This window comes from Oreochromis aureus, linkage group 20 (assembly GCF_013358895.1).
Source record: "Oreochromis aureus strain Israel breed Guangdong linkage group 20, ZZ_aureus, whole genome shotgun sequence".
Classification (NCBI taxonomy): domain Eukaryota; kingdom Metazoa; phylum Chordata; class Actinopteri; order Cichliformes; family Cichlidae; genus Oreochromis; species Oreochromis aureus.
Window position 1 is genome coordinate 9,463,208 of NC_052961.1, and position 18,169 is coordinate 9,481,376.

Consider the following 18,169-nt stretch of genomic DNA (forward strand, 5'->3'; position numbering starts at 1 on the left):
GACATTTGTAGTTTGTTTGGTGGAGTTTAAAAAACTCAGCCGTCTGCTCCTTGCTATCTAAAATATAACAGGACACCGGAGTATATTCTCGAGCATCTCACACTTCTGATAATCAGTTGTCTGCTTGACGTTTATTCAGCTGTGTAAAAACTAGAACTTTAATCTCAGCCAACCCGATTTACTCAGGAACAAATAAAATACTAAAAAAAGCCAAACAATATCATTTTTAAGTTACCTAAGTGACTAATATATCATGTTTAACCTGAGTAGCGAAAGAAGGCGGTGGGTTTGAAAACGATTTGCCGGCAGTCCGGTGTTCTCACCGGCTCTAGTGAGCCGTCAACCCCAGCTAGCTATCGAGCTGGTGGGTAACAGACGTCTCTGAAAACGTCGGAGCACTTTTGAAAATATGTGATGTCTTGATAAAATGAGCAGATATTTGAGGTTTACACAGCTATATTCTCGCCTGAAAATATGTTAAACGTTTATTTTGTGACCCAGAAAGAATAATAAGAGTGATATTAAAACTAACTAGCTGCCGCCATTGTTGAAAACTGAGCAGGGCCGCGCTATGAATTCTGGGACACAGCTTCTTCTTCTTCCGGGTTTAACGGCAGCTGGCATCCTTGTACATGCAGTGCTGCCATCTTCTGTTTCAGTCCGTAATTAAACTCTTAAATCCTACTACTTACTCCTGCGTCTTTTGGGATCTTACAAAGCTTCAAACGACGCGTCGACTATTAAATTAGTGGTCGACGATTTTAATAGTCGACGTAATCGTGACTAGTCAACTAATCGTGGCAGCCCTAGTCCTCACATCAGCAATATTATTGCTTGCAACAATACAAAATTAAAAACAAATTATTGGCGCTTAATACACCTAATCATGCTAATGATGTGAGCACAAGCCTCTCCAGTGGCTTTCGGCAATATGGATCACCTACTCAACCAGCTTTAGCCTTCCTGTCAGGATGATCCCACATAATGATATTAAAGTAGACTAAATGGGATTGCACCCTCCTTTACTGATGAAGTTTCCAAATGTAAAGAAGCTACTCAAAACATTCACAGAAAGGACAGGAGACGTTTTTGTAAATGTATTTTATGGGTTATATGCAATTCAGATAGTATATTTTTGTTCAAACTGCATGATTATAGTTTATCAAATAATGCCCCAGTAATTGGACAGGCTAATAGCCCACTGTAATTGCCTTTTGTGCAGGACTGCTTATAAGCAACCTCCCACAGTACAAATATTAAACAGATCAATAAACACCAAAGGGTCTGGTGCAGCAGAGGCTACAGCCTGCAGCAGAAACCAGTGACAAAAACTCCTGGTAAAAGCTTTGTTGCCTTTCAATGACAATGAGATCATTGACATTTACTAAAACAATCCACAGCTAGTGGAGCTTGCAGACGATGACCAAGTAGATCTGGTTGAAAGGTCTTCATTGAGTTCTTATTACTACACTTTGTTATTAAGCAAGAAGGAAAGGGTATGCACACTTCTAAATTATATTCACTTAACAAAACACTGTGGGATGAAGACAATACAATTAAAATTAAAAAACAAATGAAATACAAACATCAGCCACACAATCAATTATAACCTAGAATGAAATGCCAAAAAAATAATAATAAAAAAAATCAGTTTCTCAACTTCTGAGTGACACATGAGCTGAAAAACTATTAAAGGGAAACAATTACATTTAGAAGCAGGTCACAATAAAACTGTTACAGTACATATTTTCATCTATGAGCACACTTATCTAAGAGTGAATAGACAGTGCATTTTCATGTGTTGTCATCTGAAATGAGAATGCCACACTGGAAATTTATTAGGAGCAACAGTCCTAAAGACACAAGTGTGCACAGACAGAAAAAACTAGTTGTTTTAAAAAAATAAAAAAAAAATACAAAAATCCCATTTTACGAATGTTAAAAAACAAAACAAAACAAAACAATATAATAAAAACTACCATTCAGAAACAGGATTTTTAAGAATGCAGAGGAAGACTACATTGGAGGTGTTTATAGATGCAATTAAATGTTATTCATAAAATAAACTGGTTGCTGTTATTGCAGTAAGAATAAAGAATTAAATGCAGCTGCTTTGTTATTATTTGAGGAGCGGAGAAGAAAAGAACTTCCCTTGGCGAGAAAATCCCTCTGCTAATTTGCTCCTTGACCCAAATCTGCAACAAACAGCATACAAAAAAATAAATAAATAAAATAAAACATGACGGAATTATTAATTAGGAGCTACAGTCAATAAAACAGAGCTGATGAACGATAATGAGATATTACACAGTAGATTAAGTTATATGAAAGTCAGAAGAAGTAAATTAGGAGAGAAAACACTTCGTAGCTTTATCTTCTCAATTAATCATGAGATCATTGATTATAACGCCAGCAGGGCTGGGAGGGCTGTGCTCATGTGATTACCTGGGTGTCAGAGAGGACTTCATGCGCTGAGACAGAGAGCTGGAGGAGGGGGTTTTATTGAGCTGGTGCTCCGGAGTGGTCAGAGGTCCCAGTATGCTCACTGAAATATCACAAACAGTTAACATTTACAATCTCAGCCTCCTATGAAATGTCAGGCTGTTGAAACGACTGCGCCCACACCCATACGGCAACAACAAAGAAAGTTTTAACGAACCTCCAGCTCTCTCAGGGGTGGCATAGCAGTTTGCATTTTCGATGATCAAATGCTCCAACTTCGGCTGCTTGTTTTCTGCTGCCATCACAAACTGGGCCCAGAAATCCACCGGCAGAGCCAACAGACGCTCCACAACCTGAACAGAAAGGGATTAGTAAAAAATGGAAAAAGATCAGGGTTATTTCAGAGTATTGCCTAATCCACTTCCGCCCGTGCTACGCTAGTTAGGCTTGCCTTAAGCAAGATCGAGGGGAATTACTTAAAAAAGAAAAAAATAGAAAAAAAATATGGTGTTATGCTCTTCTTCTGTGCAATATTACACTGTAAAGAGACTTTTGGTGGCCTCCAGCTGTTGTGTGTGCTCAGTCACTTAGATTAAGCCATTTCACATAATTTATATAAATCTGTTGCCAGATACTGTCATCCTGATAAATAGCAAAATGCATCAAAATTAGAATTTAAAAAAATAAACAACTCTTTAATATGTTATAAATTTTAGAAGCAAATGTTTAAGACATGGCAGCTTTTGCTGCACATTCTAGTTAAAGTATAATGCATTTATAATCCGTGAGATTTATAAAACTATAAGACATTTTAAAAATTATTTATGCATTCTTTTCCAGCAATAACTATTAAACAATCTTTACATTATGGAGGTACATCTCTATATAATAACAGCTTCACAGGGATTCACAGGAAAACTGGGTCAATTTTGTCTCATTGAGATAAATTTGTGCTTCCACCAACTTGGTATTTCACATTAAAAGTATTCAACCAGCAAACGTGGAAGGAGACTTTTATTGTAATGTAACCACAAGAAATGTAATGAAAGGCACAGCTGCAAGAAGTCTGGCTACCCCTGGGCAAATTACACGTTTTGTTGATGCCTGCAGCGAACACATTAAAATGAGCCAACTGTGTTTGCCACGGACTCGGTTTATTATGGTCACTTTTGTAAGAGAATCAGTTATAAATAATCAAAGAGTAATTGAAAAAGAAGCAGCAGAGCTGGGAAGCTTTTTGATGAAGAGCTGTTCTCAGCATTTCAGATTGCTTCAGTTTAAGGCAAAGGAAACTGTGCAGTTGTAAAGTGTGTGCAACTACACCTAAAAGAGAGGCATCAGTTGCTCTTCTTTAGTTTATTTTTGCAGTTGGTGCTCAACAAGTGCACACTAGGACAGGTATGCAAAAGCTGTGTCTAATCTTCCAAGCTCACCTTAGGCTGTCGTTTGGTATCCTGTAGGATTGTCATAGGGTCAGGATTGGGAACTGCGTGTCCCACAATTGTTGGACCAAAAACTCGGGACAGGTTACTGATGTCCATCTTGGTGTCCAAACTGTCAGCAACTCTGAAAGAATTGATTAGATTCAGTACTGATCAGCTGATGTATAATCAACCAAATATGAAATGTACATGAAAATAAATCCCGAGAGATTACACTGATATTTTAAGAGGGCCTATAATGCCCTTGTTCAGCTCCAAAATGTTAATTCGGTGCCTGCAGAAAGTTGTTTTGCGTCATTCACCACTTAAAATAATCATTTATCATATACAGTCCTTGGAGCAGCTCTCTGCCTTTAAGCCTTTTGACTTAGTTTAGAAAACTCAAACAGCACTTTTGGCTCACAGGTATCAACAGTACATGTGCTGATTTGAAATTTTGGACATTTTAAAAATGAGCATCCACCACTGTTTTTGAATAAATATAATAAAAAGTAAAAAGAAAAGCATCCTTTAAAAAAAGTTCCTTTTAAGTTTAACAGCAGAAAAAAATAAAGTAAAAACTTCAATATCAAGTTGTTTATGCAATTCTGCACATTTTTTCCCCAAACGTAGCTTAACCCAATTACAATTAGAGAATTTATATAGATATTCCATAAAGGTGAGGTACAAAGAGACTAGAGTTAAAATATATCACCAAAGCACAAATACAGTCGCTTGAAAAAGAAATTTACCAGAGGACTCTGAAAGCCTGTGAAAAACTAAGTATACTCCATGATTCAATATCTTGTAGAACCACTTTTAGCAGCAATAACTTAGAAGTAATAACTTTTATCAGGCTCTCACAATGTTGTGGAGGAATTCTGGCCAACTTCTTACGGTTCTGCTTCAGTTCATTCAGGTTTGTGGGGCATTCATTTATCCGCAGCTCTCAATGTCATGCCACACCATTTCGGTTAAAATCTGGACTTTGACTGGCCCATTGCAACACCTTGATTCTTCTTTTTCAGCCATTCAGTTTTAGATTTTTTGTTGTATTAATCAATTTGGCCCAAGCTTTAGCTGTGGGGCAGAATGCATAACATTTGACTCTGGAATATTTGGTATAAAGAGGAGTTTATGCTCCACTCCATGGTGGCAAGGTGCCCAAAACGAGTCTAAATCATCAGACTTTCCCCACAGTACTTCATGATGTATTTGTGCTGACATAATTTGTGCTGTTTGGGTTTCACCAAATGTGATGCTGTGCATTATGGCCAAAAACTTTGGTTGCATCTGCTGTAAAGACAGATGATGTTAAGATGCATCTAGGGCTGCTCAATTAATCGAATTTTAATCTAGATTACGATCTGGGCTTTCAACGATCATTAAAAATGACTGAGCCGATTATTAGCACCTCCCTCGTGCTTTACTCTCGCGCTGCTCCGTGTGGCAAATTGAGCGCACTTCTCTGCGTTTCGAACACGCGTCGCAACAATTAAGAGGACCCGAGGGAAGCTCGGAAAGCTAAGCAGAAGTTATTCAGAGAGGAGAAGATAATGGCTGCTGAAGAAAGAATGCCGTTGGTTGAAAAGAGAGGTAAAACGACTTCAGTGGTGTGGAAACACTATGGGTTCGCGGAGTCAGACGTGGATCAAGTAGACATAGTGTGTAAACTTTGCTACGGTGTCGTAGCTGCACCACAGAGCAACACTACAAATTTATTCAATCATTTGAAGACCGCTCACAAAGTGACATACGATCAAACAATGAAGGAACATAGAGAAAAACTCTTGACAACACCTGCTTCATCCTCACAGACCTCCATTCACGCTACCCTGTACAACGCGACTAAATATCCCACCAGCTCCCAGAGACACAAGGAGATAACAAACGCGGTAATGTTTTTCCTCGCCAAAGACCACTGCTCAATTAACCTCCTAGGACCTGGCGTCCACACATCACATTTTGGGCTATTTAGACCAAAATACTCAATTTTGCTCTACAAGGGCCTGATATCCACGTAAGAGGACATTATACCGCTACTGCTCTATTGAAATTTTTAACGAATATCCTCATATGTGGCTCTCATTTTTCTTAGACACAAAAATCAGGTAAAAAAAAAAAAAAAAAAAATCTGGTAATTCTTTGTTTTTACATTCACCAGGTCCCATTATGCCCAAATATCAAAGAGAAATTAAAAATGCATGCCATGGAAGAGTTCGGGTCTTAGGAGATTAACACAGTGAATAACCAGTATTATGCAGTATTTTGAAGTTCACTAAACATAGATGTTTACATTTTTCATTTATTTTTTATATTACAAACATTTGCACTGTTATCAGTATTTGCACACTATTTTATATTATTTTTTGACATCTTTAAAGCCATTATTCAATACATTGTTACTGTTAAATAAATATCGTCAAATAATCGAGATCTCAATTTCAGTGAAAATAATCGTGATTATCATTTTTGCCATAATCGAGCAGCTCTAGATGCAACTTTGCAAACCAAAACTGTGCTGCCATTCTCTTTTTAGAGAGAATAAACTTTCTTTTTAACGTGACATATATATGAGTTATGTGGTGAGAGAAGAGTAGGTGCAAACCTCTGAAGGTGAAGGATTACGAAAGCCAGTGTGTCTCTGTTGGGCTGTGGCAGGTCACCAATGGTTTGGTACATCAGAGCTATGCTGTTGTCGTCATCTGAAATTTCTGTGGGAGAACAAGGAAAACAAATTTTTCAGTACAGACCAAGAAATAGGGTGTTGTGACTTCTGTGGATTTATTAGCAGCTAGAAGGAAAATGCATCTGACTACAGTAGAAAACAAACACTAAAAAGGCTAACAGACTTAGAGATCAATCTTTTGTTTTTTCTCCAGGCAAATTCCCACCAGAGGTTTCCATCACTCATCAAAACAAATCACAAATGTAAAGCAAAAGCACTTATGAAATCTGTATTTAATCATGTGTTGGATAAATTGCTTAACTTTCAACACTGCAGTTATTTCAAGTAGACATTGCTTTGTGCCAAAACCCTAGACTAGTAAACACACACTTACCAGCTGCGTCCATGAAGGCACGGTTGAGGCGGAAGGTGAGAAGAGGCTCCTTGAGGTTCCTCAAAAAGTCCTTTAGGAGACCAGTGACGGCATGGATATCATCCACTTTACTGAGCACAGGAACAGTTTTGCTACGGAGAAACTTTTCCTTCAGCTCCTTCACAGTGCGCTCAGCACCAGAAAGACGGTACAGTCCAGCCTGGGTAAGGGGAAAAACATTTTTTATCTGGATTATACTGATATTGTTTCTAGGGAAAATTACTGTAGCTGTTATCTGTAATGTACTGTTTGATATGAAGGGGCACCTCTGCAGCAAGGTACTAAAATCCAGAAACAAGAGGTCTTGAATAATAAGGCCCCAACTTATCTTAGACACCCCATAGTACCATATCAGCCCAATAGAGCACTTTACTCTTATACTGTAGGCTTAGTTATGGTTCCTAGGGCTGGGAGGAAAAGCCTTTCAGGCCCCTCTTCTGTGGAAAAGCTCCCAGTCTGAATTAGGCTGGATTTTTTTTGATAGACCTGATAGTTTGGGCTGGATCAGGTAATTGAACTCTCCCTTAGTTATCCTGTCTTCCCCCATCACTCCCTGGTCGTGTCAGATGGCTGCCCCTCCCAATGCGTGATTCTGTCTGAGGGTTCTTCCTGTTAAGAGGGAATTTTTCATTTCCACTGTTGCCAAGTGCTTATTTATAAGGCATTGTCCAATTGTTGGGGATTTCTCTCTATTATTGTAGGGTCTTTATCTTTCAATATAAAGTGTCTTAACTCTGTTATTGTTTTGATTTAGCACTATGTGAATAAAAAAAAAAGACAACATCCCCAGGACATTTGCTAGCTCTGATTTCCTTAATTTTCTGCCTTCCTCTTTCACCCTTTCATAGAAATCGTCCAACCAAATATTTACTGATAATCAAAGAACAGCACATGAAATCACACATCAGAGTAGCTACAAGCAATAATAATAATAATAATGCATTTAAATTGGAACAATAACAAAACAGCTTAATCAGATTGTATTAGCAGATCTGTCAGTCAGACTTTAGCTCCATTTCCACATTAATTTTGGCAAAATTTCTGCAAATAAGAGACTTTAATGAGTCCACAACTCATCTTGTTAAGATAAAGGATATCTAATAAAAACAGAAAAGGCACAAGTGACTCGGGTAGGAAAAGCCAACATTTTTCACATGAAATTGATAGTTATGCACAAAAAAAGCAAGTAAGACAAGTGCTAAATAAACAACCCAGAAAGAAGAGATGGCAGCAAAGTCAAACAGCAATCAACAGATCTGGAGCCCTTCCATAGCCCAATTACAAATTTAAGCTCCCAGTAACAGATTGTAAAATCTTAGTTACAGCTCTGTCTCAGCTTAAGGGGAAGACATTAAAAATAACTACTGGGGCTTGAGGCTTTACTGTTCTTCACATTTCTGCATAATATTAGGACAGTGAAATAGCACTCACTTCATGCAGTCCCCTTTGCTCGATCTCACTGATACAGTGGACCACAATGGGAGGGATCATGGGTGATGTGTCTGGGACGTAGTCTGCGAGAACACCCTGAGAAAAACAAAAAACAAAGACAGTATATGGGTTAAGCAGCCAGAACTGTGATTAAATTTCAGTAGATCCACCTGCACATGTAGAGTAAAAATCTTATTACATACCTCCCCAATTTTGACTGGTGTGCCACCCAGGTTGGGGATGCATGGTAGAGGGCAGCGCTCACGACACTCGGGGTGCGAGACCACCCTGCAGTCCCTGCACTTCAGTGAAATCTTGCCGAACTTGATCCTCTTTCCACAGGGCACACAGGATTCAGGCTTAATGACCTATAAAGACATTCCACAGGAGACTGTGAAGTTATCTACCATATATATGCAGCTAAAGAAGCAGAGACACTTTGTTTAATGGCCTGCATAAATAGGGATACAAATGAGCAAACAACACTGTCAATATGGATGCCAACATTTTTTTTTGAAGCGCAGGGCTGGGTAATTTATTTCCCAAAGGGCCGCAAGAGAAACTGGGACTATTGTTGAGGGGGGCACCAATAAGCTGAACTCAATTCTGCTCAATATTAATTTTATCTCTTCATAAGCATGTTAGTGCGGGTCCCCACAATAGCCCCAGTCTCTCATGTGGCCCCTTGGGGAAATCAATTGTGCACCCTTGCTACAGCGACACCAAATTAAGTCAATAAAAAAAAGAAATAATTTAACATATTCAATTCTTAAAATATATAAGTAAATATCCCTTTTAATTTTTCACCCATTGCTGTATAAGGGCAAAACATATTTAATTTGGAGATAAAGAAAGCCCTCCTTTGATCCGAAAGGAAAATGTGCTTTTCTAGTCACATTCAGTCAGTGCTGTTCTTTCGCATTAATGTCATTCTTACAGTTTTGGAGACGAACTCATGAAGGCGGACGCCTCCATTGCTTTGTGGAGTACTAGGCGCAGCTTTCATCTCTCCCTCAGGGTTGGCAGGCTGCTTGAAGACATCCTCAGACTTGACAGATTCAGAGTCCCATTCCATAGCAGCTGAACAGGAGAGATAGAAAATAAATACCTGCTTGTAAAATAGCACAAACCTTCATCATGCAGTTCTGAATCACCGCTGCTGCATAATGAAGTTTTTTCAACACATCCAACATTGTTTTTCCATTAAATTATGTGTTATTACTTTTGCTAAAACCCAACAGAGCCCCATGTTGTTATCTTGTTAGCCAAGTAGATGATTTTACTTACTGAAGAACAAAGTTAGCTGGATGAAACTAAGCACAATCATTTGAGCAGGCTGGAATATAACTCCAGCATAGATAAGCCACATATAAAAGCAGTGTTTAAGGTCCACAGATATTTTAGCTATATACTACCTCATAACAGACATCTTACCAGTCTTTCTCCTGCTGCGGGTCCAGTATGGAACAGTCTCAATGGTAGAAACCGCCTCAACAGATCCTCCATTTGCAGGAACAGTCACTGTGGTCTTTGTCACAATGGCCTCATTTCCCTGTCACAATACATAAGAACAGTCAGAATAACCAAATACAGCCAAACTACATCAGGGCACAACAATGAGCTGCAAGACTTGGCTGCAATCTGCCATCAGCATTTGGTTGCCAAAGCTAACAAAAACGATGAATGATAAAGATCATGTATGATATATGAAAACAATACCCAGAGCTAAATAAATAACCTACCATCTCTGAAGTTTTTCCTGTTGATCGAGACCTTTTGGAGGCAACTGGAGGACCATCAATATGATTTCTCGAGGAGCGCTAAAATCAAAACAGAACTTTAACACTCATTTCCATTACATATAAAACAATGTCATCACTTCTCAAATTTGAAAAAGAAGAAGTAACACACCCTTTTTTCTCGTTTCTTGAGTCGCACTGTCCTCACAGTGGAGGAATCCCAATCCTGACAAGATCAAGCATATCATTAACAGATTTCAATTATTTTCATTGATACCTACAGGGACAACATCCACAACAATCTGGTATCTACAATGTATTAGTGTGTGCAATTTCTCAGGAAACACTTCACCTTATATGTCAAAATTAAATGGGAGAAGGAAGAAAATATAACACCAACAAATGAGGATTGCTCAAATGTATGTGAAATAAATGTCAGCACCTCCAGTCGTAGCCAGTGGAGAGAATTTTCATGGATTTGACATTGTAATTATAAACTGGCTGACCACTATCATATATTTTGGAAATGTTCAGCAGTCCAACCTTACTGCTCAGAGATAGTATCACAAATTGAAGACACTAAATTTGAGAATGTGGCTGGCCTTGTAAAAGAAATGTATGAAATGGAAAAGGAATGAAAAGAGTTTGTAGAGATACATTTCAGAAGTATTGATTAAAATGGCTGTTATATATGAACAGCAGTTTTAGATGGGGAGAAGATGGACTGATAATTATATAATAACTATATCATATTAGACAATTCTTCCTGTGGTAACTATAGTTTGAACACTGTGCACTGTTCATAATCGATTTTTTATGCGTGAACATGTGGCTTCATCTGGGGTCTGGAAGGACTCGATGGACTAGTCTGGACTTCCATTCATTTTATTTTGTTGATTTTCCACAGGTGTGTGGGTAGACCCCTGGGATTAATTCAAAAAACAATCGCTATCATGTACTTAACTAGTTACTGTGTGCTTCATGTAGTACCCCTGGTGACCTGTTTTGATCTGCTCTGTTTTGTGAAGTCTGTTTGCTTCTTTGAAACGCAGTGATAAAAATAAAGTTCAAAAAACGATAAAATAACACAGTAAAGCAGTAATACAATAAAGCACACAGTAACTGTGTGCTTTATTGTATTACCTACCCCTGGTGACCCATTTTGTTTTGCTCTGTTATGTCTGCTCCTTTGAAACAAAGTGATAAAAATAAAGTTAAAAAAAAAAGGTTTCAAAATTAAAGTGGGTTTTTTTCATACATTCAAGTTCTAACATGTAAAAGAGAAATACTTACAAGAGAGTCATCCGTTTTGTCATAGCTGATATCTGACAAGATGGAGCCTGATTCATCTATCGTCATCAGCCTATCAAGAGCAACAGAAAGTATGCATTAAGTCAGCTAATGCTGTTCTTTTACTCACATGTGTCCCACCTAACTCAATAGCTGATTCAAAACTAAGTAGTAACGCAGTCAAAAGGCTGAAATGTTTACTTTAAGAGTCAGATGTACCCATGTGTAAGAGAAAGTACCTTAAAATTAAACAGTCAGTGCTCTTTACATCAAACAGCTTGAATTTAACATAAAACATCTTGAGTTACTTACCTTCGGCTGGTATTAAGGTTGGCTGTTGTCTGACAGTTTGTGTTCAGGAAAGCCAGAGCTGAGCGCTGTTCTGCACTCAACTGGATGCTGTTGCTGGATCCCTCACTGGTCAAGAGGTCCCGGATCAACTGAATTTGACGGTCCTGTATCATAGAAATCCAAGCACGACACAAAAATGAGTCAATTGAAATCACACTGTAGCCTAATTAACACCAACAACAAACAAGGGTTGACAATGAGGGTCCAGTCATCCTTCCTACCAGTGTCTCACAGTCAGCCTCAGCCTTTTGTCTGCGCCGTATCTCCACGTCTACTTGGTTGCGGGCATGCTTCAGTTTGACCTCCAAGGATCCCCTCTCAGTCTCCGTTTTTCTCAGCATCTCTTTGCATGACCCCAGTTCATGCTCAGTCTTTAGCCATTTGCGACGGCAGTCATCAAAGTTTTGTGCCATCTGAATAAAGTCTAGGGGGGAAAATGGGAGCATTAGTATAGTCTATAGGGGCCTGAAGTGCCTGTGTGAATTAACAGAAGGTAAAGACAACAGAAACTGTAGCCATAATATACTCACTGGGTTCAATGTTCTCACTGAGAAGGTCAACTTGCGTCCTCATCTTCTCATATAAGCTCTGGAGGTTCAGCACCGCAGTCTCCATAGTGTCTTACAATTTAAGGCCCTCTGAGAAGAAATACATTTTAAAGTTCAACCACACAGAATACCGTGGATTATCCAGATTTGCTAGCTGCCTTTCATTTTTTGCAAGTATTTTAACAAAAATAGATAACTTGCTGTATTTGTATGCTCACGCAAATATGTGTTTGCCGTTATGTTGAACAGGCGTGTTTATTTTGCTTTTCTTCTGACGCCAGGAAAGACGTACACTAAACTCTACAAACCGCACACTGCATAACCAACATGGCGATTACGATAGGTCCAAGTTTAGCTGGTGTATCTCTTCCATTTGCAAGCTTCAGAAAGCAACAGTTACCTACATACCTGGAGAGGTGTTGTACAAAAAAGCCTTTCGATGATATTTAGCCACCACACTGCTCTTTTTCCGTTTCCTTTTTTTTTTTAGCTGTTAGCTTTTCGAACCTTTGTACGCATCCTTCCGCAGCTACAGCCACACTGAGCGGGTTGCATTTCAAATTTCACCGCTACCCAATGAGAGATGAAGACGGCTCGGGTGTGAACGCAAAAATAGATGCAACTTCCGTGTTTGTATTTTCAAAATAAACCCCCCGTAACGGCCAGTCGCTTCACAGGTAAGCGAGAAGATTTGCGTCAGAATGGGTAGAACTGTTTATAGATCCACTGTTAACCCTAATGATAATACATTTAATACTTAGCAAACAAATAAGCAAACAAATTTAGAACAAAGAAGAAATGAAAATAAAAACTAATACTTCCGGTCATATCTTTCAAAATAGAGACCCGTTTTTTTTCCCCCAAGAGCACGTAAGTGGAAAAATAACGATTTCCGAGTTTGGACTGTTAATGCCGTTATGCTGCGGCTGTCAAAACACAGACACTCTATAAAACATATACTGTTCATGCTACCAAGTATTGTGGCCAGAATCTGCAGGGCCATGGATACACCAAAAACTATAATAACCACCCTTAACCTGTTTGTGTCCAACAGAGGTCATAATTCAATTCAAGTTTTGTTTTTTTGTTTTTTTAATATAGCACCAGTTCGCGACAACAGTCGCTTTATACCGTAAAGTGAAGACCCTATAGCTTTCTGGAAAAAAAATCCCCCAAATCAGGCAACCCAATATGTGCAAGCACTTAAAAGAAAGAAAAAAACTCCCTTTTAACAGGATGAACCCTCACGCACAACCAGGATCACAGCAGGGCAGCTAAGAATTTTCACTGTATATCAAACTCTTCCGTGTCAATTTTTGATTATTGCTTTGCTTAAAATTATATATTAATATATAATATAATTATATATTTTAATGTTTTTAGAGCATAACGTCCCAAAGGGCTTTCACTTAGACTATGTTTATTATTTTTTATGCATAATTTATTATTAAAAAATAATTTAATAAGCCTATAAAAATAACTATTGTCACCTTATAATATGTGTATTTTTGTATTCAACAGGAGTGCAAATAGTGTCACTTTTTCCATGTTAAATGTGTTCTATTAACACAAACTTCAGAAGGACATTGCAAAGTATTTGACACCGACCCCCCAAAACACACATCCTTAACGATTCCAATCATAATTTTAAAGCAATATTATTCTTCTGTGGCCATATTATATTCATAATTGTGTATGAGCTAGTCAAGTTATGACAGATGGGCTAAATGTGTCCATATAAGGGTCCTTGCCTATTGTGGTACTCCTTATATTAAAAAAGGCGTTCACTGCTCTTTAACTTACTTATAGAGGCAATAGTCACGCTATTAAATTATGGCACTAACCTTTGCCTGTGCTTTTCATTTAATCTGGCTTACATCACCTCCAACATGTTTTATTGTCTTATAATTACGCATTTTAAAGGGGGACTGGAAAAGCTGAACAGCTGGTGTCGCCGACGGTTGTATTTACATGCCCAACAATATTTTATCATGATTAATAGCCTAAAAGCAATGAGTGAATGAACGAAAGGCACCCAACCAGAGAGAAACTGAGGCGGAGAGAGACGTTTAGAGGGAGCGGGTTGGGTGGGTGTGGGGAGGGGGACCACCAGCCCACCGAGGACAAACTTGCGAGAAGCAGAGGATGCAGAAAAGGCTCCGCAAGACAACAGTGCAGCAGCTCGGCGAGTTTTGAGTCTACAGAGGCAGAGCAGCGCTTGCAGCGGATAACAATGATTGCAACAACTCAACAAAACATGACCACGGAGCTGGTATGTGTGCATTTTCTTTTGTTTTGTGCGCACTTTTTTTCTCTTTTCTTTCTTTTTAGATTCAGAGCACGTGTATGTGTGTGAGAGAAGGGGGCTGTTTTGTGATGTGCAGTGAGGAATTGGTGTTTTTGCCTTTTCACCCGTTCACACTTTTCTTCGTCAATATCCATCACCTGGACAGGCTTGACTCTGTGCACTGCGGTGCAGGCTGGGGTAACGTCCGGTCTTTGTCACTCGTCTTTCTGTCCCATGCAGACTTTTTCAGCAAAATATCTGCACCAGAAACAATGCCCATTCCTCCAACAGTCAGACGTGAGAATTTGTTCTCAGAGACTGTCCCCTCCAGCGTGGACCTGCACAGTGATAAAGAGACAGCCTGCGCTGTATGATTGATCAGCCCTCTGCTGCATAGATGTGTTGTCAATGAGCAAAGATTATGAGCCAATATCTTCTTTTTACACTTTAAATCCTTGCTGACACATACTCCAAAATATCTATAATTCTGAGTCCTATTCAAATGTAACATTCATGTATTTTCATGAGTAGACAGTTTTGCCTCTAAACAACTTGTGAGCTCACTGATATGCATTTACATGAAATGTTATTGCACAGGATGTGATCTGCAGGCAAGATTCATTTCTGTCTTTCATTCACCGATGGTGTGTAAGTGTGGTCGCATTATAAATGGTTTAATGTAAAATTGAAAATACTTGTATGTTAGGTGGCATCAGTTGTAAACTTTAATTTTAGCCCTTAAATTAAAAAATAAATCTTGAATTATTCAGGAATTTTAATTGGCTGCTTTTTGTTTCTCTTCAGTAGAGTCCATTTTCAAATCTTGGCAAGTCAAATAATGAACAAGTCAAACTGTCACTCTTCTTGGGAAAGGGTTTCAATCAAGTGGTCATTAGAACAGGGCTGCCCTGAAGGTGAAAGTGTTCAAGAGACTAGATTGAGTAGTTAAATTATATCTAATTAGTACGTAGCCTATTTGTTATACAGATCACGGAGATGTCTGGCATTAAGTGACACACTAATGTTTAAGTCTTTTACTTACATGCTGATGAGAGGAAGTATTAATGAAACCATAGTCTAAAAGAATCTTTTATTATAATCCTTCTGCACTTTTGTCTCCTTCACAGGGCCACAAACAGCTGCGAGGCTTATAGATATTCCATTAGCTGCAAGTGACACAGCATCTCAGTGCAGCCTCCAGTCAATGTGCGAAGCAATTAATGAGACAATAATATTTGTTCATTTTCAATAAGAGGTTTTGTTGCTGCTTCACTGGGTTATAAACTCTCACCTGTGTCAAGTCAGGGCAGTTCAAATATTATTGACACTACAAAGTCTAGCATTACAAGACTGCAATCTACAGCCTCACGAGGCACCATCTGTCTCTTGGCCTTTGGATCACAAAAGAAAAAAGTGAAAATGACTTGTGCCGTGTGTTGGTGTATCATAATATTAGATAGAGAATGTACAAAATGGATTGTGGATTCCACTTAATGTGACAATCATCAACAAAATAAAGCATATTTGTGTCAGAAAAACATAGCGCTTTGTTTGTGGTTCAGTAAATCCCTGCCATTAAGGAATAAAACTAGCAGTGACAGCAATATTTTTTATCCTTAACGCTGGTTAAGTGCCAGTATGACACTGTGAGTTCTTACACTGAACCTATTACGTTTATATCATTTGCTGGTATCTCTTTAGAGCTTGCTAAAAAATGGCATATTCCTTTTTTTTTTATTTGTACTGTAACTCTATATCTCACCCGTAGCTCTCCCACATGTGTTTTTACTGATGCTGCTTATTTCCTAAGGCAGGAGCTTGGCCACTTTGAGTGGCTGGACACGCTGAGGAAAAGCTCCCTTGTACAGCAACCTTTTGTACAGTAATTTTCGTGCGTGTGATGGGGAGCATGAAAAGAAGATAGGGCAGCCCTGCAGCAGTAGAGGCTAAAGCAGCCTTTCATTTCACTAAGGCTTTTGCTGCATTGTCTGGTAATAGCCTCGAGGGCAAAAAAAACTGCCCTGTTAGTTCCATATGATGTCCTACCACCTACTGTTTTGGTTTTTTTTCGGGGGGGGGGTTGGAAGATAAGAAACTTAAAGTCATAATTCTGGTGCAGTGAGTGGGAGCACTGAAATTCATCTGAATCTGATGAAAGACAACCTTAGATACGAATCAGTATTGATCTCATTACTACAGCAGTTTGGTTACCATTTATTCAAACTATGCTAAAGTTAGCAGTCAGCTCTAATGATGACCTTCATTTTTAATGAAGGGAAGGAGAAATATTGACAAGATAAAACATATGTGGGTTATCTGCAGGTGTCTATTGCAACCTGTTATTGTGAATCATTAAAATCAGGAAGCTTTTGTTTATATCGAGGGCTGTATGTGACTGCCAATACATCTCTCCCTTTTATATGTTGGTAGTTATTTCGTTGATGCCTTCGCCAATGTTTTGTGTGCAATAAACATTACTGGCCAGTATTAAGGGGTGGGGTGGGTGCCCGGAGGTATGCAAATCTACAAGCAGAATCCCTGAACAGCCTGCATTGGTTTCCTCATTCCCCTGCATGTGATTTATTGTTGGATGCCTCAAAGACACAGAAGATGGAGTTAAGGAGGTCTCCTGAGCCTAATTTATGAATTCTGAGCGCCGCCTGGATTCTGCGCAACCCAGTTGTGGTGCATGGCTGTGCAGACTGAGTAATTGTGTTTGGCGTGACTTGCTTTTGTAGTGTGCAAACTCGATCAATACAGTTCAAATTGTCTGATTTTGTGTGCACTTCATTGAGGAAAGGGGGCCAGTTTGTTTGAGTCTGTTTGTGTGCAGGTAAATAAATAATTGCTTCTATTTAGTGTAATTTCTAAGCCAAAATGGTAGAAGGCACAAAAAGGCTTAGTTTTTGTGAGGTTCTTCCACTAGGAGCTGTCATATATTGCAGGAAACAGTGTTTAATGAAGAGTGTCTATCTAAAAGTTTTCTCAGTGGCTGTATTCCCACTGTTAATTGTTTCCCCTTGGACCTTGTACACATTATTGATTCTATGATTTGGCTGAATGAAAAGCCTGTGGCTCTGCTGGCAAATGTAAGACCTGTCTCTCTTCTAATTCAGTTCTGCGTGGTTCGCCAAAAATCCTCTCACGGGGATGCCTTCAGGATGAGTTATCCACAGAGGTATTGCCTTTGATTTGCAATCTTGCACCCTCTGGTGTTTGACTGACACCACATCTCGGATTCCACTCCAGCTCGTGTGGGATCACGCAGGCTGAATAAAAAGACGGTCTATGTGTGATTCAGTTGTGGTTTGGCTCAGCAGAAAACCCATATGGAGATATTTTTGCTTGTCCGTCAGGGTGCTGACTGAGATAAACCTGGTCTGTCATACAGCTTGTCATCTGTTCGACTGTGACAGCAGTTTGTGCTGCATTAGGTTCCCACATGCTTTGTGACCAGCAGCCAGTAGGCACTAGCAGCTTCGCCAATGTTCACTCTGGGGATTCTGCTCAGTCTGTCTGCTCTGTACCTCATTTGCAAAAACTCCTTATATACTGAAAT

The 18,169-nt window shown here is 39.0% G+C and overlaps 1 protein-coding gene across 1 annotated transcript; it reads right to left on the bottom strand.

Annotated features, from left to right (window-relative positions):
* Positions 1-1,075: 1,075 nt before the first annotated feature.
* Positions 1,076-12,906, bottom strand: racgap1 (Rac GTPase activating protein 1). Its single transcript, XM_031741977.2, has 17 exons — positions 12,732-12,906; positions 12,306-12,413; positions 11,997-12,199; positions 11,737-11,879; positions 11,428-11,497; positions 10,307-10,360; positions 10,138-10,215; positions 9,830-9,947; positions 9,333-9,475; positions 8,599-8,763; positions 8,396-8,491; positions 6,926-7,124; positions 6,472-6,577; positions 3,876-4,008; positions 2,660-2,795; positions 2,446-2,545; positions 1,076-2,195 (listed from the first exon to the last, which is right to left on the bottom strand). Exons 2-17 carry the CDS (start codon positions 12,388-12,390, stop codon positions 2,120-2,122), a joined length of 1,905 nt encoding a protein of 634 aa, XP_031597837.1. The 5' UTR covers positions 12,391-12,413; positions 12,732-12,906; the 3' UTR covers positions 1,076-2,119.
* Between the last annotated feature and the right edge of the window lie 5,263 nt (positions 12,907-18,169).